This window comes from Bombus huntii, chromosome 11 (assembly GCF_024542735.1).
Source record: "Bombus huntii isolate Logan2020A chromosome 11, iyBomHunt1.1, whole genome shotgun sequence".
NCBI lineage: Eukaryota > Metazoa > Arthropoda > Insecta > Hymenoptera > Apidae > Bombus > Bombus huntii.
In genome coordinates this window covers 12,429,220-12,454,297 of record NC_066248.1, presented here as the reverse complement: position 1 = coordinate 12,454,297, position 25,078 = coordinate 12,429,220, and the positions used below count along the sequence as shown (strand labels likewise).

At 39.8% G+C, this 25,078-nt stretch overlaps 1 protein-coding gene across 1 annotated transcript; it reads right to left on the bottom strand.

The window, feature by feature from the left end:
• Window positions 1-547: 547 nt before the first annotated feature.
• Window positions 548-23,891, bottom strand: LOC126871157 (uncharacterized). The gene is made up of 9 exons (XM_050629634.1): window positions 23,472-23,891; window positions 4,599-4,835; window positions 4,125-4,237; window positions 3,891-4,000; window positions 3,690-3,768; window positions 3,286-3,425; window positions 2,826-2,972; window positions 2,382-2,604; window positions 548-1,877 (listed from the first exon to the last, which is right to left on the bottom strand). The coding sequence occupies exons 1-9, from the start codon at window positions 23,559-23,561 to the stop codon at window positions 1,679-1,681; spliced, it is 1,338 nt and encodes a 445-aa protein (XP_050485591.1). The 5' UTR covers window positions 23,562-23,891; the 3' UTR covers window positions 548-1,678.
• Window positions 23,892-25,078: the final 1,187 nt, after the last annotated feature.

Below are 25,078 nucleotides of genomic sequence, written 5' to 3'. Positions count from 1 at the left end.
CAAAAGCACGAATCTGCATAAATGTCCGTAACCTATTTATTATTTATATATTAGTTATCATTTATAAATCTGAAACTTTAGATATGTTAACTGCAGTTTACCATAATGCAGTATCGTATTCGTCCCCCATGAAGTAGGTATTTAGTATGACAAAGCGAATAATGTACGTGCGTATTTACGTGACTAGATGTATTCATGAACGACTGGTATGCAACACACCCCAACAACCGGTGTCGCATATTTTTACTGATAATACCATCTTACGAGAACACGTACAGATTTAATTACAGAATAACTGCATCTATAATATTTCAAAACGTTTGATTTTCTTTGTAAAGTAGGTAAGTCACGCGATCCACGTTTCACTCCAGCGTTCATTCACTTGTGCATCGTCTGCTTGATAGAAAGGGAATTTATCATACTTATGCATCCATTGAATTCGAAACGTTACTCTCTATGAAAACGAAATCTTATTCGTGGAATAAATTTTAGCATCGTTCGAAAATTGCAGATTTGAATGGGTCCAGGTAGAATAAACGTTTCCAGAAACTTTTTCTACATTTTTACTGTATTTAAAAAGGCATATACTTGTAACTCGTTGAACATGGAATGTTTCATTGAGCTGTAACAATAAAAATTCGTGTCAACGAAAAAACGAAGTGACTCTCTAAGTCTATTTCTTGTTCCATTGTCTAGAATTCGTAGATTTTCTTGCTTCTTTCTTTGTACAAAATGCAAAATTTATTTTGTTGTCCGCGACAGATTAATTTTCAAGTTACTACATTCTTTGTTCCAGCTACTTTCCAGAATTCGTAGATTTTTTTTTCTTTTCTTTATACAAAATACAAATTTTGTTCATGATGATAATACCTCTAGTTGAACGGTGCGAGAACCATACATGCGCACGAAAGAACGTTCCTACGCGTCGCTAGGACAAAGGATGATGTTTCTGATTAATGAATTTATGTACAAAAGCGTTCGTGTAATTCCATCTTAATTAAGTAGATATTACGCAACATAGTAAAAAAGAATGCTAAATACCTATATTTATGACTATCATATGATACATATACGATCTAGTTGAAGAACCTTCTCTCGTACAGAGATACTAAAAGTAAATGGAACGGATTGCCATATCTCGATATACCTACGAATGAAATGTGTTATTTCATTGTAGAATCCGCGTACAAATTAATATTTGATCTTTCTCAAGTTTCCTGCCTTTTTGAGAAAACGGGAGTACGAGTCAGACGATAGTTGAATATTAATACAAAAATACTCTTTGAAGGCAGGAATTGCGAACTAAGTGTATCATATATTAGTAGTAACTATTGAGGACGTATCAAGCTATACGTAAGTCAATCCTTAACGCGAAAAAAATTCCCAAACAGTGTAAGTGTTCATTACTGTTCTTTGTTAAGAATATAATCAAGCATATTATTGCAACGCGTCTGTATGCTTTTGTTTCGAGTCAAGGATCAACCATTGTCTATTATCTCGATATTCGTGTAGTTTGTCTTTGAACAGTGTGAGCAATGACTCTATCAAATCTAGATACCCGTTACGCGTGGTTGCGTTGTTATAGAAGAGCTTCAATTATGTTCGAAATATTAATCAAAATGATAGTTTGTTCTATCCATCTTTTCTTTTTTCGTTATATATGTAAGTTTGATGAATATTATTTTCCAGAATAGTGCGAACCGATGTTCGACGGCGGCCCTCTGTGATGGTGATGATGCTTTTGACCTGGTCCGGAATATCTGCTTCCTGGCCTTGAATGGACTATGGCGTAGTGATCGCTGTTCGTCGATATCGACCTGGTTGAATTCATCGTCGATCCTCCGGAAGCATATCCTTGCTTCCCGTTTAAGGAGTACCTAAACACAGGCAATGATTCAGTCGAGTGTTCGATCGTTGCTAAAAATAATCTTGATGACAATGCGTTGATAAATCAAACACGTAGACGATTAGTCACTTTGAATATAATAATTAAAGGCCATAATATTTTTTAAATATGACGTACGAAGTAGCATCAAGTTTCACGAGCAATACTAAATTGACTAAAATATGTTTGAAAAGAAAGAAGTATTTTTTCTTCGCTATGTATTTCATATGCTCGTTTAGCTCACGCGAGCAATATTCATTATTTCCCTTCAACAAGCTAGCAATCGATCCAAAGAATTCACTACCGTGTTTCAATCAATTCGAAGCACGCAAATTCCTCGAATCCTCCTTTTCTAAACATCTCAATTACACTCCGCACTAAAAGAGAATCTCTTTCGCCTTCGGGCTAATTACAAGTTCCGTGGAATTTCAAGGAATCTTTCGTCTTCGTGTTCTTATGATCTGAAACGTCGTTCCAATGAGAAATAAAATCGAACCTCGAGCCGTATTGGGAGCCATGCCAGCTACGATACGGATCGTAGTCCTCGATAATCGATGGCTCTTTCTCGATAATGTCCGTCCTGGTGCAGCTGCAGGTCATCGCGGAGCAGAGGAATATATTGATTATCAGCATGATGAGGAACAGAATGCCAAGAGCTACTGCCAGCCACAGCAGCCATAACGGGTGAACGCTGCCATCCTCGTACAATGTCTGAACGGCTATGAAACAAGTACCGCGTTAACAACTATAAGAAACCTCTCCTGTGGAAAATTGAGAACAGAGAATCTCGTCGAAATGGAGAACCTGCTGCGTGGTGGCTAATTAATTCAACTCCGGAGGTAGGAGTTCAAGTAGGAGGTATGAGTATAATCACGCGGTGTTATCCACGGAGTAAGCAGGAAGCGATGGTATAGTATGAAAAGTATGGCGTGATATTTACATGGCGTTTGACCAGGGTCAAGAACGAACACGCTCGTGCCGGCTAGGAGCACTCCTTCCTCGCCGCTCACGCTTTGCCCATTAATTAAGGACGCTCCCTTTATATCTTCCTCGTTATCGCCTTCGCAAACGGGGATACCGCAGCTTCCTGGTGGAAAAGAAGATAAACCGTTTTACGTTTCACCTGTTATCTATTACGACGCATTATTTACCGTTCGACACTCGCTCGACCACCGCGAGGAAAGCGTTCTGAAATCTCTTCTTGCAAAGTAGGAAGCGTAATCGAACGAACCTAGACGCGATACGACTATGGTTGTCGGTGTCCGTTCGAATAACGCGTTTACTAAACGTCCAAAGAAAGTTTCGAGGGTATATGTTAATTGCCGAACCGAGTTGAACGGCACGCTGTAACCCAGATCGAAGCAGGCCGTAATCGGAAATCATTCAGCGAATCAGTTTACCTCTGCACACGGCGATGTCACATTGAAAATGCACCTGCGGACTGTCAGGGAACCGGAACATCGAGAACAATGTCGCATCCGCCAGGCCAGTGTTTCGATCGTAGATGAATTTCGTCATGACCCGAGCCTTTACGGGACACCTTTGTCATGGAAAATGAACGTTACGCAACTGGTTATGATCGTGATCACAGCCGTGACAGCTTGAATCGCGTAAAATTCATATCGGGATTATGTAACTCTGTTGGAATTATCATTGATCCGTTCGACAAAAGTAATCGACAGTTTTACGTAACTATTATAGATTAGATTTCCACAAACTTTATAGGTACACGAACGATTTTGATAAATGAATTCGTCCTAGAGGACGAACAAATGAAGATAAACGGGGTGGATGTAAAACGTACCCTTTATCGTCGATCAGTTGTACGCTGCTGTTTCGTTTGTTGAACGCAAAACAGGACTTTACTTTGATTCCGTACATTCCTGCAAACGAGAAAGATCGATGAGAACGCGTGAACGCGGCCGCGCGTTCACGCGCTACGCGTGCTCGTTAATTCCAATTAAACGTAGGGAGTGAAACAGAGTAAGAGTTGCTGTGTACGAACCATCTGGTCGCGAGATCTCCGCACGCAAAGTGTAGTTGTGACCATAAATAGCCTCTTGCACTTTGTGGCCTCCGTCCAAAAGGCGCAAAGATACTAGCGAGGTCTCGTTTCTGAGCAAAGAAATTAACGTGTCGTGTTAGGATATTAAAGTCTTTCTGTGTAGCAATCCACTCTCGTGGATTGCTGGCGATTCCACCGAGATACAGGATAATATTAATAAACTGTGATATGTACTTGGCGTTTTTGAATCCAGCTTTTCCGCACGTGATCACGTAAAATTTATCGTCCGCCAGCTCTAACGTCTTGTGTATCCTTACCGCGATAGGAATGGACCGTTCCTCGGTGTCCTGCAAGAATTACAACGGGATTAAGGGAAATTTGTTGCGAGCGCGTTTAATGAAGGACGACGTTTTCCACCAAACGAATAGAGTCTCTTGATGTTATCGGCCGAAGTAATAAGAGTTGAACGCGGTGTTCTATTCTGATATTTCTGTGATATCGTTTCGCAAGCATAGTTATACAGAATGTTTCGTAATATCTGAAGATCAAGAACGAATTTAAAATGCGACAGTAAATTGAGCATTTGCCTTATCTGACCTTACTTTTCGATTTTAAAGCATTTGTTTCAACAAGTACATCTTTTCACATTGAGAAGTGGTATCAGTATGTGTTTGAGGTTTAATCATAGAAATGGAAAAGATCGCTTACGTTGTTTACCAAAACGCCACAATAATCCGGGGAGCCTTTAGGCGCGAGAAGATTAATGGCGAGCGTGGCGTGTGTAGAGCCGTTTCCGGGCGCCATACATTGCGGCGTCCGAAAATCTCTGGCATGAATAGCTCCCACGAAACTTTGATTCAGGTTCACTCGTATCGTCATGTGGCCGGCTTTACATGTTGCTGTAACCGTCGGTTGAAACTCCGTGTCCAATAATTGTCCGGTGACCTGCGATTGAACAAGAATTACATTGACTTTTGACAGCAAACAGCCTGATCGAGTGAGACTTTGATAACGAATTCAACTACTGTAGATGGTTACTAAAGTTGTTTGTTTGTTACGGTAGTTTTTTCGATGAACGCTAAGCGATATCTAGGTCAGCCAGGGGCCATACTAATCGACTCCATATATTGGAAGGTAAAGAAGAACGATGGTACCACAAATATTATTTTTTGAAATTTATGTTCAAATTGAGAATTATTTTCTGCATATAGTAATCAATCTTTGGTTTTTTTAGAGTTGAATACTTATCATGTATGAATTTAATGAATTAAGAAAAAGAAACGTAATTGATTAGTTTAGTTTCTAAGAGATTCACTTGCAACTAGAATATAACAGTACAAAGATATTCTCTACTCTGTTGCAAAGATAGGCAGTGAAAACGAATATCAAAATATATATTCATCGGGATGGTCGATTTTCAATCTGAAGGAAGACACGCTGGTAAAGCTCGTTTCTCCACTTTCGTTTTCCAACATTTGCGTATAGTACAGATATATCGACAGCTGAAGATTGCAACAGTTGGATCATGAGAATCGCAGTTGTAAAAGATACAAAAAAATGAACCAAGACACAATTAATATTAACATACCAGGCTAATTAGTCTGCCAGCTTTAATTATACTCAGTTAATTGCCCCTTGCCCTTTAAAGATCGCATACCAGGCCTCAAGCGTCCACCGTTCGTCTCGTGGTTATAAATTATTTAATTAATTACAATCAGACAAGGGGAAGAATTCTCGTGACCATGGCGAATTATGTGCCGGATACCCCTATAGAAAACGATCGAAATTCACGAGTTTTTGCTCGGCCATGCATACCCATCGAAGCTCTTGAGTCATAACGAAAGATCGGTGATATTTTCTCGTGCCAATCGCTAACTTAATGCCCAAGTAAACTTGGACCGGTCTGGGCGGCAGCTATCGACCCACGCTAACTTTCAATTTCATGTGGCCTCACCACGTTCTTGCCACGGTATATGGTAGACATGTATACATATAAGTACGTCCAGAAGTGCCAGACGGATATACGCCAACAATAAAATAGAACCGAGCTAGAGACGAGCGAAAGAGATGCCACCGCGACAAGCATCGAGTCTCTTGGAAGCGAGACAAAGGTCTGGAACGTAGGCGGTTGCAAGGCCAACGGTCCTAAATGCTTCAGTGGCCTCTCTCCGCGGAGAAAGAGAGAAAGATCAGAGACGTGTTGGGTTACAGAAAAGGATTCCTCCTCTTCGCGAACGGCTAATCGATTATGAGAACACGACATGGTAACGTATACGCGCGTCCTTGCGTTTTACTGATTGCTCCTTTTTCGGTCTCTGTTCTGCATGCTTATGGTATCCCTATCTCGTTCGCCGTCTATATTCTATTATCCTTAGAATACCAAAACTCAGACCGCCTTTGTCTTCCTTTCGACACTGACGAATGACATCCTTCCGAATTTCTTTTTATGCCAACTTCTTTCGTTCGGAACGATTAGTTCCATTGGTTAACGCGATCCTCGTGGATCGTTCGTTTTTTCGTAATATACCTTGGCTAAGTTAGCTGTGATCTTAGACTTGTTATTTCGTTATAGTCAGTTATACGTTTAGCCTACTTATCTATTTGCCAGTCGTATTGCAAACAACAACGAATTCATTTTCTCGAGACTTGCGATTGCAGGAGAAGGGAATGCGTTAATTATAGGCTGATTGCGAGTATACGGTTGAGACCCGAGGCTTTACGTAATCGATACGGTAGCTCCAATTAACGAATACTTCAAGAAGAGGCCGGCAGGAGAAGAAACGAGACCAGAGGTCCTCGAGGCTTCGAATGTGAGACGAGCTCCAATGAAGGACACGGCTCTACCATTGCATCGTTATAAGAAACGCAGAGGTCTTTTCTAATTTCTACGATCGTAAGGAGAATCACGATATGTGCGTAATTACTATGATTCACGATCATTGGGCGGGTCGTAAATGCACGCAACATTTGATATTACACGAAATCTTTTATACATCTCCTCTGGTGGATTCACGCGAAACTATGGTCGCGTGCTAGACGTTAATTGAAGTCGACATTGTAGTGAGCATAGCTTTCTTCCTGCGTTGGAGACGTAAAAAACGTGTGCTCACGCCATGGAACACGCCCCCCTTCCCCATTTGATGTCTAAGGTGACGCAATCAATTGCTGAACACTGTGCCTTGTCCAGGTAGCGGAGAGACGAGAATAGTGGGCAGAAGAAAATGAGGGTGACATCACGGAACCGGCTGCTTATATAAACGAAAGTTAACGCGATCCGAGCTAGCGCGCTGGTTAGATAACATCTAGAACGTGTCGGGTTGTTGGCGAATTTTGCGTGGGACACGAGGAACACGGGCTGGAAGCGGCGTTCGAACGGATCAACGATCGATGTAACTCGCTAACGAGCGATTTTACTCGTCCACGGGGAAAGCAACAATTAGCCGGCGCGGACGCGCGACGGCCGGTCACGAAATAGAATAATTCATGTACAAGGAACCGTGGCGGGCAAGTGGCCACTTAGTAATTCGCTACGATAGAATGCACGCTATCGACAATCAAAACCCCGGTCGATAAATCAATGAATTTTTTCGGCTTCGTCTATATAGGCGAAACTGTGTAACAACATCTTCATAGAGGTGTGTGTGTGCACGAGAGCGCGCGCGCGCGGTGTGCTCGCGCGAGCGCGAATTTTACGCGTGGATAGCGGCAATGTATCAAGATTTAATCCGACCGCCTTGTGGCCGCAATGTTTCAACACATTCCGATAGTACACACCCATGGGGCAAGTATGCGAGCCGCAGGAACGAGGGCGGAATAGTATCGACTGTGAAGCGGCGACTATTTTTTCCGAATCGAATGAAATATATTGGCGGACTTATCGAAACGTCGGACATACGCGAACCTTCGCTTCGCCGTATCGCTTTTATTAAATACGTGAATAGGTATAGGGTTTCGAGTACACACCGCCGCTAAACCGTGAAACTTCTGCTTGTTCGAGATAAAGGGGTTTCGAAAGAAAGTTTTACTGTTCTCTTTGGATGGCCGTAGTTTATCAGGATTTCCGATTCTTTTTATCGTTTCTTCGGGAGGAGTAGGAGATACGTATTGCACATTTCGATCCAAGTTCGTAGAAGTAGCCGGAGGATAGGCCGGGGTGTTGTTTAAAACTTTTCAAATTCTTCCTTTTTTGGTCACAGTGGATACTTACTTGTATCTATCGAAAAATAGACAGTTTATATGCAGTGACTCACGAAAATATTTGAATATGTATCATCAAACGAGACAGAGAGAGCAAAAGCAGACTAATTATAAATCGTATTCTTTCTTAACGTAATGTATCATTAATTTTGTCCTAAAAACTTTATTCCAATAAGCTATATGAATCATACAAACATGAAATAATTTGGTTTGTTCAAATCAAACCCTTCGTCAGGTAGCATAACGAAAACAGTTACTGTAGTGAATATTTTCTACTCACATCCATTTTATACAATGAATTACTCAATCTGTTGAATATCGTGGTTCGCTTTTATTCTCAATGTCTCATTACGTATGTACAGGTAGGTCTTTATTGTGTTCAGTGTGTTCAAGTATATTTGTGAGTCACTGTATCTGGAATTCGCATAATAGGAATTCAGTGATTCTCTTTACTACCTACGATTTTTTATTTGTACTAAAAACATTAAATGTACAATTAATTGGATTCAATTGACAGTAATTCATTTAATCAAGCACCGATTAAAATTTCATACCAGTAAATGGAGTCCTTCCGTTCTGAAAACGATGATGATCGCTATAAAACTGTCGTTCGTTCGTAGAAATAAATACCGTACATAGAACAGAGATGATCTTTTTTGATTCACTGGCAAGTCTTCCAAGCGGAAAGTTATAACGAAGCTCTGGAAAAATACTAAATGTGCGCGGAACAGCACGTGGTACGGCCGAGTAATTGAAAAATACGAGGAAGTCACGTCTCCGTGGAACAATGCTGCTGTGTCACACTCGCAAACTGTAATATACTACAGGCGTTTACAATGCCACCGGTCTTCCTGAGGAAGCAAGTTTCAAGAAACAACTTGCAGTAATTGTTTACATGCCTCCCGACCTTCTTTCACGTTCGATGTACCATTGTTTTTTCGTGAAAACACTCTCTGTCTCTCAATATGTTCGCCAACGCACAGGAACCTGAACTTGAAAAGGAAATATATCAGTTTCTCACTCATTGCCTGCATTCTTTAAACGTTCGAAAGTATAGAGCGTTTCAAAGATGCACGATTGAGAACTTATACAAAAAAGAGGTACACATTAGCGTGCTAAAATATGCATATAATGCCTTAAAATATCAGTGTGTCGAAAGTAGAGTCGTGATTTTAATGAACTGGTTATTAATTAATTTTGTCTGTACCATCGACAGCATAACAAGAACAATAATGAGAAATGCATTGTGAAAGTTTATTTTTTATAGAGCGCTGAATTAATTAGTAGAGAATTCGAACACCTTTTTTGTAAATAAAGAGCGATCTCACAAGTTGATTTCACTTAGAAAGAAAATCCGTGGTATCTATGAAGTGTCTGTTAAGAATCTTTCCCTAACTGCTCGAGTTTATAGCTATGATTCCAAATGATTCTTTATTTACATGGTCGATTAAACCCGAAAAACACATACTTCCGATTAACATACAGTTGGGCCGTGTTCGAAGCATAAATTATATCATTACGAAGAAATACGTCCATGAAGGTAACGTGGCGATCATGCAACACCTTCGAACGATAAAATTACGTACAAAGCAGACTACCAGACATTAATATAACAATTACGACGTTATCAGATGTATCGTTCCTTTTTGTTCCTTTTCTTTACGATTATTACAGGCAGAGCTCTAAGGCGTTTGTCAATGTGAACTGCTTGCACGTACGCTGGATACATGCAACGTAGAAAGCGCATTCTTTGGCCAGAGGGCTCGAGCCAGCTCTCGAATTATCTTGCGAGGAAAAAGGAAGAAGGAGACAGCCGAAACGTATGTTATTGACCCTGCCTTCTTCAGGTTCTTTCGTCTAACCGTCTGTGTCGTCGATTTTCTCTCCTTTCTTTCTTTCTTTTCTTTTTCCCTTTCTTCCTGTTCTTTTCCTTTTCTCCTTTTTTTTCACGTCCACCGAAACCCAAGCCAGCGGCATTTTCGCCAGAAATGGCGCTCACCATTTCGTCGTACAATTTGCGATCCGATCGTTTGGCAAGTTTTATGCCTGGACGTTTAACGGCACATTGTTTAACACACACATTGTTTAATAATGACCGTTTACACGGAAGCATTCAGGGAAAACGGTTATGTCGAACGGTACGCAACCAGACAAATGACTTCCGAGAAGGAAGATCCTCGAAGAAATTTCTAAGAGGGGGACTCGGTGAAACTTCGATTTCCTTCTCATCGATAAAGAACCATTCGCCATCAGTAAATATTTATATATATATACATTGGTTTTATAGCCTCTTTGTCGTAAATCAACATAAGATGTAGTTTTGATTGATTGGTCTAAGAGAACAGACATATTTGTCGTTCTTTCAAAATACACGGTACATTGTTCAAAGTAAGTTCGATTTTTGAGAATTACGAAATTATTGGGTTCAAAACTTAGGTTTGGTTACCGTGATTGTGAAATTATCGAATGAAGCCTGAAATGTAGAAAACTATGTACAATTATCCATCTTACCGTAAATATTCGTACATATATTGTTGTTAAAATTATCTTGTAACTAACTTGAACTACTAGACAAGCCAACTACAAACTATAAGATTATTTAATATAAAAGTGGCATCGCTTTATCATATACTAATAGTATTTCAAATGTTGAACATTTGCCCATACTATTTTCCAAATTGTTCCCATTTTACAAAAAGAAACGTCATAACCCAACGCAATCTTCGCTGAAAACGATGAATTAAAACCCGCATCGCAAGGAACTCACCTCATAAAAAGGCCTCAATGGCCACGATTGGCTTAATTGTTTGTAATATTTAAGGACTGGGAGGAGCCTCGCGAAAGCTACAAGACACTTTGTAAGAGATGAAACTCGCTTTCGTCCGTTCAATATTTCGACTCGGAAATTATCAGATTAATCATCGTCGGAAGTAATTGTAAATTTAAGTTTCGCGGTATCTGATCGGGCGGGCGCGTCATCTCCTCCCACTTTTACGGGAGCGCGATCCTCTCGAAACCCGAAAGCGTGTAAGTGAAAGCAGAGTGTGCACCGGGCCCTGGCACGCTGTCTGTTAAATTTACGCATGGTAGAAACGGTTCGAAAGAAAAGCCGGGACACGTGAAAGTGTGCGATCCGCAGAAGATTCCGCTCTGTGTACAAGCGAGCGTTCGACTCGCGGGAGAGCTCCCGCATTCCGTTCTATTATGTTCCGCGTCGTTCACGAGACAATGCGCTCAAAGAGAGCCTCCGTGATTTTCTTCTAAAACATCAAGTGAAAGCATATTTGATGCACTCGACGCAATTAGTGGAACGATGAAAGGAACGTGGTGTACGCGCGTAATATATTGAGTTACCTTCGTTAGACCTTGTAAATTTGAACACGAGCACTGCCGATGGATATCGAGTTAATTCGATAGAGAAACATATATGTACTTTTATAGCCAGCATGATCGGTTGCATTGGTAGTTAGGAACGATACAATCGTTTCAATAAGCGTTCCTCTAATCAGTTTGCTTGTGGCAGAAAAACAGCCCATAAAGCTCGCTCTGTTGAAACCGAACGATGTCTATATGATCCTCGTATTATTACCACTTGCAATTTTAACGATGGAAAATATTGATTTCACCCCTTCGTTCTCGACAATACGTATAGGATATCGGTCACGTTTTTATGAAATTTGTATAGTATACCATGAAACGTTAGACGTTAAATTTGTATAGTGGCTAATGGTATTCCGTTATTTTACTCTTTTGTCGTGCGTCATTGTGTTTCAAGCGATCGATTCTGTCGTCTTAAGTTACGTAAATCTTCGCGTCAAGGAATCCGCTTTCTTTCTGAAAAGTAACCGATTACGCCTTGTGCAAATAACGCGGAGATGAGATTCGCAACGAGTTTGTTTCTTATCGTATATATTACGGACTAATAGAAATGCACACGCACGGTCATGAATACATTCACACGTATGTCCGCGTATCGTAGGTTTAATAACCGCAAGAGATCGCGCGAACGCATTTATGTGTACATATGTGTGGTACTATACGTCGGTGTTGGCTAATGGTCAGTGTATGGATGTATACTATACGCTTTCTGCATGCGTGTTATTGAATGGCGAAAGTGAATTGCGTGAAATTATTACGATTATACAAAACGCGCGTGGCGCGAGAGTAACGTTGCTTATTACCTTCACCACCTGCGTCGATAAATAGATAAACGATAAGTTTCAATAATGTTAAGGTGTTTGAACGGGTGGATGCCGATGCTGTTCCCTACAACATCTACGATGTTACCTATCTGGGTGAATTTTTACCATAATGATTTTTTATCGTAATACGAACAAAGGAACTATGGCGCCAGTTTAATATAATAGACACGTATATGCAAACGCATATACTACGTGATCGTTTATACAGCAGATTTGTAGGAAGAAAGAATACTCAAATGTATATGGCAAAATAAGATGGTGAATTTAATCAAAATGAATTTTGAAATTGGAAGTGAATATAAGTTAACGATGAATTAATCATCAGAAGCAGTGTTTACTACCTAACACATCGTAGATTTAAATTACCCATTGAAAGATAGAAATAATATATTTTGCTATTTACTGTATGTCTGTATATATCTGTATATATCTGCATATATTTAATATTATATTTTATAATATCATCCCTTGCATTAACGTCAGAAGTCTTTTCATTTAACCAGGAAGTTTTTCTTAATGTAAATCAAAATTCACAAATTAAAATATCTAAGAACAATAAGCTCATGAGGTACCAAAATATTTCCAACAATTTTAAAAATTACAAACGTCAATTTAATTATTGCGTATAGTATATTTAAAAATCAGTTCGATAGTGCCATAGTATGCTATTATGCAAAGTTATTATAATATAAAGAAGCAAGTGTCCGAGTACTTTTGAACGATGAAGCATCACGCGAAATACAAATTCTGTATAATCATATGGAATTTAATCGATGAGGTCGATGTTAATATCGTAGTCCAGTTATCGCTGTTTTTAATTGAACTGTTAAAACCTGAATGAGGAACGTACGTACGGTGCAATTAATAAATCTTACAGCGGCGGCGGTCGATGTAATTTCTCGTAGAGCGAGCAGCTCTTCTTTAATAATCGCGGGCACACATGGAAGAAATTAAAATGAACGATACATGGCGAATAAAGCCCAGAGAACCTCGGTACCTCGACAGCCTTTTCTACGCGGTTTTAATTAATCTCTGACACGATTGCAAATTTCGTAGACTTACGCTCGGAACCAGGTATGCTTATTAATAAATTGTTGTATCAACGGCGGATCGTTTATCGCGGCTGACTGTATGGTTGCTTAATCTTCAACGATAACTCATTAGACAGATTGAAAGAGAATCATCTTTTTGTGTCTGGGTAAAGAAAATCGGATACTTTCCGACGTCGCGCCGTTAAGCCTGCGTCGAATATAAAACCACTGAAATGAAAATAACGTATGTTTCCACAGCTTCTATCGGAATTCCAAGAAAGGGAGCCTCTCTCTCTTTCGTTGTGATTAATTCTACATCGAGTTTAAGCAGTTCGTGCAAGCATAATAAAAGCATAGCAATTAATACATATTTCATCTTCACGTGCAACTTCTGCTACTCTGTCGCTAGCCACTCATCAAGCCGATTAAATTATTAAAATATCATGATATTGTTGCAATTAGTTCCAGTTTTCTTATCAGAATCTAAAATGGCTAGAAATTGCTAGATTCTTATCTATCATCATTAATTTTATATTCATTTCAAATCAAATTATTCAAATACATAGTCAGAATAAAAGAAATGATTTAAAAAGGATGTTATTTATGATTGATCATAATTATAAAATATTTTTTCTACAACTTCGTTGGCGTGTTTGCAACTTGGAATCTGAATATGAATTGCGTGCTGCCTTGGACGTTCCTCTCAGAGCCGCATTCCGATTAATAAACGGGATCGAGCGTTTCTCGTCGTCTTGAGAGAGAAACATTACGAAGGAAAGGGTTCGTCGAAGAGCAAGACAGAGTCGCAGCCAGTGGCCAGACGGAAAAGTATGACGAAAAGTGAAAGCGACGAAATTTAAAAGCAAAAAGGCAAAACTACGCTCGATTTTATGACCGGTTGAGGTCACTGGTCCAGCTATCGTATCGTGGCGAAATCGATGCTCCCGTGGCTTCGAAAGCCTTGACTTCCAGACAGGAGCGCTGTACATAAATCTTTCGAAATTGTTCTTAAGAAGTTAAATGCACTATTTCATTAACCACTCGATTTCGAGTTGTTATATTTATTTTGTTGTTTATTTGTAAATTAACTAGTTTACTTCTAAACGACCGTCCTTTAGCTTTTAGGTATACTTCACAAGAACATGTTTTAAAAGCTTCGAATTTACGATATCTTTCGAAATGTATAGCAGTATACTGAATAATTTAAGTAACTATGGACACAAGATTGCAAATGTCTATGTAAATTCATACGTCCACCTACATTAAAGGAAGATTGAGATCTATTTTATCTACCACATGCTATAACAAGTATTTTATATGTTCTTCTATGAAGTGGTTACAAGAAATATTTGCACGTATCCTTATTATGCAGTGAAGCATATTTTTAGCAAATTCCACATTTCATTCTGAATTACTTCTTCCAATCACTGTATTTAATATGTCACTGTACATTTTTTCATAAACCTGTAATAAATACACATAAACATTCACATCTAATTATCAAAAATCTACTTTCATGAATTTTCATTTAAAATTGCCAAGTATAGAAAAGAATATGTTCCATCAATTTCATGGATATCTTTTTGACGTGTAGAATTTTCTACTACAACGTAATTAAATTACTATATTGCACATAAGGACAGTACCCAAACATTCGAAGGAACAAGCGTACAAAGCTGGATGAAAACGTTTCAATAATTTCGCACAACACGGATAATGTGTGTGTATGACAACGGGACGGAGTAATATCTGCTCCGATACTATTTTCTTAACTGTGCCGTTTATCTTTCGCGAAACGGTATCATTACGTTTGCGAACGTCAACACACGGCGCGCGTTTATTGTTCCAGCAGAACAACGATTCCGTACGCGGCGAATACTGGCGTATTTTACGGTACCCAACGAACGATTCGATTGCAAAGGGTGACGCCACGTGAAAGGAAATACGAAATAAAGAAGGTATCGAAACTCGATGGGACACAGAATTTACGGGAGATCCGACGTAGCGATACGTTTCCGACGATTGTCCTTCGGAACGTCGACTCATAAGCCGATGAGCTAACCGATGGATAATGGCGTCGAACAGGAGAACGAGAACAGCAAGAATCCGATGAAGAAGGAAGTGCATAGCTGGAGGAACGGGACATTAAAACAGCGGCGTGATTTCATGCGGCAGTCTGGGCCGTTCTACCTCGTTTCCCAGAAAACGATGAAGAATTCAGAGCCCAGGTGAATTCGATTTCGAGTCGAACGGTAGAACCGAGGGAATTCGAGGGGTACGATTCGTGGTTTTACAGGTTGCTTCAAAGCTAACTTGGTTGTCACTGAAATGAAAATTGCAGTATCTATGATTAAACAAGGGTGGATCATGGCAAATATGCGTATAAAAGTTGGCTGTTTATACTAATATAAATGACCTGTAAGAGAATACGCGTTTTAGTCAGTTATGATGCATTTGATTCTTCACACTTTCTTCGCATATCTAACAGATACGTTTATATTACTCGCAGAAACCAGTTGGTACGAGGAATCGTATAATCTTCGAATAAACATTTCTATGATATCTATTCGATAACTATAGATTGAGGATCATTACTACTCGTATCTTTCAAAAGTTTACAACTCCTTTTCTCAAATACTCTCTACGTTCGTCTTTCCTCTCAATCTGTATCCCTTTTCTCTGATTTTCAATCGTATAATCTTTCAAACAGACGTTTCCACGATATCTACCGCCTATGAATTAAGCATCATTATTCGTATTATATCCTCCAAAACTTTACAATTCCACCTCTGAAACGCTCTGTACGTTCGCCTTTCTTCTTCCTCCGTATCCCTTTTCTCCCCTTGGTACCACATTGGGTTCCGTGGACCGGAGCCCATAGGTAGTTTAAACACTTGACATGGTTCGATCCATGGAGCAGTCATATAGGTTTGCCCACGGCAGTCGGCAAATCAGCCACGTCAGTGGAGATCGTGATTTATATCCGTAGTTCTCCCGAGGGCGACGCCAGGACGAAATCGACGGAGAGGTACGTTCTTCACGCTTCGTGTGCAGTACCCCGGGTTCTCTTTGTGTTCGACGTGTACGTGCACAGACCGTCCGCTGGCAACACATCTCGCCGCGTACGAAATGGCATTGTCGTAAAGATGTAAGCGTCCGTGAATCCTATCTGGAAGTCGAGGAAGCACCGGTGAAACCACGAACCAAGAGAATCGAACTTTTGTGGCAGTGTTCCTCCGGTTGGGAACGAGCGAGTCTTCTCCACCGACGGTGGTAATATTAAATATGCGGTTTTTCATCCGAGGATTTAACGATCTAGCATTTTTATCGCTATATAAAATGACGAAGAAATAACTACTGATCCTATTACAAGAGAGTCGGTATTAGAAAATGGTAAAAGTTGCTGGGTGCCGTTAAAATTGTTTGGTAATTGAGAAGTTGGAATGGTAAACGATTTATTAATTTATTCGAGCTTTTAAGAGTATCGCTATGATAAATCCTAATTACGCCGTGATTGAAAGAGATGGAAATGTAAAATACAAATAAATAAATTTACCCAATCCAATACACTTTATTTATACTTCCTTGAAATTTCTGAATGTGATAAACGCTGAAAGTTCATAGCTTGTAAGTAACGGATAATGTAACTTATCAAATTAAAAAAAATGCGTTTTCTTGTATCTGTTTGAAGCTTTTGCTTCTGGTATCTACTTCGTTTACCATTGCAGTTCCTCATATTTGGAATGATATCGTTATCTATTCAGTAGTCGAGGCATTAATTACACGACTATTTCCTCGTGTTTGTCCAACGATTTGCACGATGGTAATAGAAGGTGTGACTAGGTGGATCGCCTTTAATTACGACGCTTCCCGAGAAATATTTTAACGAGGTATTAACGCTTTGCTGGCCTTGCGGCGTAGGAGGAAGACGAATACTCGGTGCGGTGCTTATTTGTCAGCATCGCTGGCATTAAGAAAACGAGAATGAGGATGAAGAAAGAATTAATTGCGGCGTAGCCGAGAATATTCAGAGCTCGAAGCTCCTTTGTCTTGGGCTTTGCCACCCAAGAAGCATAACAAAAGATATGGTGCACATCTTGTTAAAAATCTGCAAATCTTTGTTCTAATGAAATGATAATATCAGGAGAAGATGGTGCAAGTGACGATATACTTAAGTTGAGAGAATTGTAGATAAGATTTAGTATGAACACAGTACTGTGGTACATAGTTATAAAAGTTTAGAAACCCATAGTCTCTAAATAAATATGGATGTCATGTATTATTTCATGCTCGTGTTTTTGGGAAAAAGCGCACTTGCATTTCGTCTGAACTGATCAAACTTGGAGAACAATAGTCTCGAGATTTATTTACTTCAGAAATAACGTCGCTCAGAAAATCACACACGTAATGTCTCTTAATTTCTAATAAGGATAAATCCGTAAGACACCCATTATCATTGAGCTTTGAATTTACATATATTGATAGGAAATTTCAATGTGCAAAAAAAGATATGTTCATGGCACTCCATGTTATCTTTTCACGATTATAATTTTGATCGCGATGATTCATCAATAAATGAATTTCGCGCATTATACGCATTAAATGATATATGAAGAATTATGAGCGACAGCATTGTTTAAACATATTCACTTTCATTGCCGTTTAGTAATATCTCGATAGGCGGGAAAATAATGAAGCCGGGAATAGCGGTGAAATCGCGTATTGTACGTAGTACGATGCATAGTATGCACGCCGTGGCTGGAACGCGTCATCATTAGCACCGTTTCCGTTCGCTCTGATACACAGCGCAGCTCGTAACGTTGAAACGATGCGTGATTCCCAGCGGCCAGATCATTCTAGAATTTACCAATGCAAATCGATGAAAAAACGACGCCTCGCAGCGTTAACGCTGTATCTTTCCATAGCCTCGAACATCTGCATTCCTATGTAAAAGAACTTCGTACCAGTCTGTTCGAAAGTGCAGTGATGCCAGAGAAAAAGACCAGACTGGCATGATGGTTATAAACTGTTCGGCCATATTTGGTCCAGCTATCTGAGTGCCACAACATTTTTAAAGCGTAATAGCGTAATTAATCAAGATTGTACAAATTTCATTTCTTCAACTGGATTTAGGTAATCAGAGTGTGTTGCAGGTGATGCAAACTCATACATATTTGATTTGACTAATTCGAACATTAATTCTACTTCAGATGTGATCCTCATTAATTTGAACGAAATTTAGTAAAGTAATAATGTTGAATAATTTATAAGAATCTGTAACTACTTTGGACTTGTTTGTAGTCAATCAGTTATGAGAAAATGAAATGATTCAACAAAAATTCTATAACATGGCTCATATGTCTATACTAATAACATTTGACATAATTGTTCAAAAATTTGAAACCTTATTATCGTCATTCTCACTTCGGTCACACTTCTTGTCAGTCATGTAGAATAACTTATTATCACATCATCATTCTTCAATAATTCAAATTCTTCCAAATTCCAAACATGCTTTTCTCGTAACTAGTTGAACATCTGACAATTAGAATTACAGTTACACTTATTCCAAACACATAGAACTTCTCCTTAGTTATTCTTGAACTAAATTCATATAAATCCGTGGAACCCGTATTCGAAATAGCCCTACCTCAATAAGTCCAACTTAACGAAGAACCGTGTCATGTAATCAACCAGGAGAACCGAGAAATATCCTAGTTACAAAACCTCCAATCTCCATAGATATCTCACTGTTATCATAATAAAGAAAGTATTTTATATGCAACGTTGGAACATGTTTCTGTCGTCTAAAATCGGACAATACGCGTTATACTTCCGTGTCGCCGGTCGTGTGTACGTGTTTGATCTTCGATGTAGATATAACGTATGATATACCAGCTGCGAGTAGTTATAGCCAGCCATGCGTTGGGTGGATCGTCGATATTCTCCCGGCGCTCGTAACCCTCTCGTACCCGTTCTCGTACCTTTCGCAATCTCGAACGAAAGACATATTATCGCGGCCGAACGTAGGCCGCTCCTGTGGCGTAGGCAGAGACGCTATCTGGTCCGTGCTCGTTCTCCCAAAATGGACACGCCAATGAGAGGAAAAGTATGCAACAACAGAGGTTCTGTCCGTTTTTGTACAAGATTCTGTATATGGCAGTGCACTTACACTGCAGCAAAACGAAAAAAATCCTTCGACATTTGCTCGTTCTTTACCCATCCTCCTACCCGACCAGCGAATTCGTTCAAAGAGACCCAAGTAAGAGCACGAATTCGTTGAAAATCTTGTCGATTGATCGACCGTAAGTAATATGTACCATGTAAGAATTAATTGTGCGTTGCATCATGCCTTCGGTGAACCATGGAACATTTCCGAAGAAACCATTCCGATATTATTGCATCTAGTTAAGATTTGATATTCTAATTCGTCAAACTGCTCTTGTAACCAGCATGATCAAGCTAACCGATTAGAATATTATTTTCAATAACATGTCTACGTATTTATTGTTACATCTATACATTCACATACTATCATAGTTACGAATCCGTCGGTTTGATTTAACTTTTAAACTTCATTTCAAAAGGAGACGCAGTACGAAACCAATACGAAAATATAATCCTTAAGTCCAAGGTCTTAGACGAAGTCCAACGTGTCAAAAATGGATAGAATGTCATCGTTGGAGCATTGTAGTTGTGATCCGACTGTGATTTTTGATCACAGTTTGTGGACTTATAAACGGCTGAATTTACGAACCCGCACGGTTGTCTGCTCGACGAAAAATGTCCGACGTAAGAGGATTACAAAGGTGGAATAAACGCGAGGGATGCCGTCACGTTTTAAATTCTGTCGATTGCCACAGAAGGAACGATGCTGAGTGTACATGCGTGATCGTGGATTTCACAGAGCGCCCCGTGGAATTCTCGCGGAAAGTGAGAATTCCTCTGCTCGTTGAGAAATAAGATAGGTATATGAGAAGCATAAGATTTTCTGTGCGAGACTGTCGCTCTCGAGGACGCGCAATGGTATGTCGCGCACACGGATGAGTGCAAGGATGAAGGAATGGATTTTTCTTTCGACGCGGCGATGTCTAGTTTGCGTTGCGTCATTTCAACGTGATTGAATATTTAACTAAGAGGATCGCGCTCTTTTTCTACCGTATGTAGTCATACCAGTAGTGACACACATCTGTTACTCTGAGCCATGAAAAGAGTTGGTACTATGTAACTCACTAAAAAAAGATTTGTTCACGAAAACTACATGTTAAACTTTAATGTGTATTTTATTGTACTATGCAGGAAAACAAATTTATTTATATTTTCATCTCATAAAAATTTCTGATATAATCCAGGTTTTGCAGTTACTGCCAGTATGCAAGTGCTTTCATGTTCATTCCGCTGCAATGAAAATTAGCGTTAATTTTACTAAAAGCACCTGCACGATTTTAATAGAAACAAAAATCTGAAATTTTGCTGATTTGTGCAAAAATTTACAGTTAATAAAATTAAACAGCAAACTTAGTATTCACAGTGTTTTTACATCCGGAAATTCTCGTAATCGGATCATAATTCGACCATACAAAAATTATTCCATAGGGTTAATCGGATCATAATTCGACCATACAAGAATTATTCCATAAGGTATGTTACCATTAGCTAGAATTACATGATGCGCGTTGAAACATCTGTTGAATAAAATGTGGAATTATCAAGCAACGTTAGCGCGATTTTATGATTATCCTTGTTTATTGCGTTCTATTCTTCGAGACGGTAGCGTGCGACTCGCAATCGCGCGTACACGCGCAAGGAGCATAGCGAAACTGGCGCAAAATAATTGCTCAACGAACCCAAACTTGTCACCTCGGCGTGTCACAGATCGAGTCCGTACGTTCTATATCGCGGTGATATGGTAAGGTAACTCATAAATATTAATAAAGCGGCGTTGTGTAAATTGATCAGCGCGAGGCCGTACGCTTTAATAAGGCCACCTACTATTACGAATGATCGGTAATGCCCTCGATTGACAAGCATCGCAGAGAAATGAGAAGAGCCTTAAAGTTCTTGGCAAGTTCGATACAAGCGTTTGCAATTAATTCGCCGATACTCAGCTCGACAGCCGGCGAACGCCATTAAAATTCCCTGCGAGCTTGCGCAACTTGCTTTCGAATCTCTTGTGTGGCGAAGCTTTCCAGAGTATATCGCCGATTTCGATAACATTCGCTGTGTATCCCCCCGATGCGGTTTCTCGCCGCTGACACGAACGTAATTGTGCGTACGTAAAAAGACGACGTTCGATTCACGGAGAGGGTCCCAAGAGTAAGGTCTATTTATACGCGCGGGATTCGAACCAAAGCCAAGTTGTATCTACGATTTACGTCGTAGATAACCCCGTATGAGGCAAGGCCAGTTTCCTGTTAAATAGATTTTTTAATTAAGTAAAAGTTCGGTCCGCGAGGAGTGGTATACGGCCGAGCGGCTGTGTGCATCATTGTTTCTCACTGCCCACTTAAACGGTACGTGTTTGCACGATACATACCGGGTGTTCGTTGCATCGGGCGTTATGTACGCGTTATGAACCAGTCCAGACAAATATCTAGTCACCCTGAGATTATGATATTTCTTATAGAAGCAACTTACGCTTCTGCATTATCCATAATGGAAAGTTCGCTTATGAATAGCTTAAGATTTCCTTTATATCAAGGTACCTCTAAAAAGAATCATTTTCTTAGGAGAAGAGATGAATAATGCTAATGTTTTTCATATTCACCCAGTATTTACATTCCATTGGTACGAGCTTTAAACATGTTTCTATATCTCCTATTCAATTCACGCATAAATACACACCGTTCGTTTGTTCGCTCTTTTATCCAGCACACGTAATTGTGCAATTCACGCATTCGATGCCCGTCCCATCGATACACGCACACGCGTGGCCGCGTTCGTGGTAGCCCGCATTCTTGCTGGTCATAGGCAGATCCAGAGGATCCGCGGCATTTCGACGCACGATATATTTCGACTGGAACGAGACACAGAGAACCGTGCCATCCAACGATGCAGCCCTCCCGCTGGACATGCATTCCTGTATCGCGTTCTCGCAGAAACCAACGAAGCTGGCCATGCTCCAGCCGGTCTATCTGAATTTTTCTCGGCGAGGGAGCGCAACGCTCTTACCGAAACAATGTGGAAAGGCTACGTTTGCGGCCGTTAGCGTACCTACTTGCCGATAGATTACTGTATCATATCGTATTGCGTGGTGAGCACGCGAATGCCTAAGCAATCTGCTTTTTTCATGAACGGTTTCGTGATACTACTTTCGAGTACCGTTCAATCCTTGTGGATCCTTGAAGTTTTTCCTAATTCTCCTAATGAGATGATAGACGAAGATTTTAGTAAATTATTGGAATCGTTAGATAACGACCGATTTATGACTGCAGCTTATTGTACATTTATCTAATTTGTTTAACGGTTAAACGTCAGTGACACCGATTTAGAAGCGACGGGAGTGTATTTGCGCGAGATGAATGAGTCAGCTGGAGACTCGGCACTCGATCGCGGCGATTTATCGTCGGCGAATGTGCGTTTATATGTATCTCGCGTTATCCCAGCAAGATAAAGAACAGTCATCTTCCATTTCGATTCCACTTCTATTTTCCCGCGATTCTGTTTGTCCAACGACGATTGCGTACCGCTGATCTTAACTCGTGTCGATACACAGATGAATAAACGACAGTGATACAGGTAACAGAGCAACTGCATCAAGCCTGCATTCCGGCGGGTATAATGTACTTCTCGATGGGGACATTGAGAAAAAGGTCCACAAAAGTTTAATTAATACTTAATTCATAAAAGTTGTTTAAAGTAATCGGATATTGAGGTCTTATCTATCCAAGAAACCAATCGTAATATGATTGGGGTAAAAAATCATTAAGATTCAAACGAAATTATCTCCAAACATCCGCATCTATGGAGAGATTCCTTCGGCTATCGATTAATAATGTATCGTAACATAAAAGTATTTTGCAAATAAAAATTATTTCAATAAAAACAGCTACGAATATTTCGTGAAGTACTTCATTTATTGACAATATAAAAGAAATCGTTGCAAAATGTGTTGTACGTAGAACTTCGTGACTGGACATTGCCAAACTTACCTGGCCGACGCGAAGCGCCACCAGAACCAAGAACAGTATCGACACAAGCGCACTGGTGAACGCGTGAAAATTGGTCCTTCTCACTGGCATTTTGGCAGAGTGCGTGCCACACTGAACGACCGACTGCGAAACGTGTCACGTTCTTGCCAAGGCTCTCTTAAGGCCAATCTCACGTCACATTTTCGTTATTTGCCGAGAACAATCTCATCGTATCGCGCGCGTTCAGCGAATGATGGGACGGTTTCGAGGCGACCACGCGGTTTTTGCTTTTCCGTAACGACGAACCGAGGAAACGTGGCGATCGTGAGCACGCCCGTATCGTGATCTCGTGGATGATGTCTCGAAAACTCGATGGTTCGTTCAAGAGAACTGGAAGCGAATGTTATACTGGCGCAATAATGACTGTTCCTCCTGAACTGCCCCCAGGGACGCTCAGGTGTTCAGCGTTTTTGGTGGGGATAGATCGTGCCGCAGCGGCCATTCCCTTTTCATCCGATATTGTATGCGATCCACGCATTCATGTCTCCGAATCCGGCAATGAGCTTTGTATATTTCTCATGGTTGCTGCGCGAGGTCAGCACTGTGCACGCCGCACATGACTCGCGTAGAAAATCTCTTTATCGACGTGCCTGGGAAATTCGAGAACGTTCTCATATGGTTTCGAAACTCTTTTCTACTAGATGGTGACCTTAATTTGCAAAAGGTGACCTTTCATTTTTTTCACAGATTGGAAAATGTTTCTTTTTATGTTAATTATATTTGATTGTTAATGTCGATGTAAAAGAAAATAGAATTTGGAATTTTCCATTGAATATATTGAATATTTTTAAAGAGACGCTCGGTTTAAATTGTCAGATGTGAATATTGATTTCGGAAAACGATTCATCTGCTTTAACACTTAAATTTCGGAAAGTCTAAGCCCCATGCCTGAAAAATGAAATATTTTGGTTTTTAAACATTTGAATTAGACGTTTATTATTTTGCCTGATTATATGTACGAAAATTTGAATGCAATAATTGGCAATAATCGAACAATTACGTCCAAGAAACGATTCCATAGATATTGATTGAACGAAGATTGTAGGAATCACAGAACTGTCGATAGTCGTGACGCTGGTAAGGGTATTGTCGTAGCACCTCTTAAGTTTATCACAATGCGGATGAAGGTGAATATCGAAGACAATACGATGCTTATGGAATCATTCATCGATGATGTAAAAACCATCTAAGATAATGATGCATCGTTACCTTTACGCACAGATAATTTTTTTATTACGTTTTTCCAATCCATCCAACAATTGTACATAAATATATACAAGATGTAACGATATTATTAGATTGCGTATGTTTGTGCAATTTCATATTATTATAAACGTAAGTACAAGAATGGAAGTACTTACGTTTATAAATGAATACAGTTAATGACATGATGTACAGAATAAATTACTAAATATATGTAGACACTTGTAGCGATAAGTGGATGAAAAGTATTCATTTAAACGCGGTAATAAAAAGTTAAAGCTATGAGGATAAAAGTTTTACTGGGGCTATTTTTCTTATGTGTTAACGCGAAGCCACCTACTCAAGCCGAGTGGCTTAATTGGTCT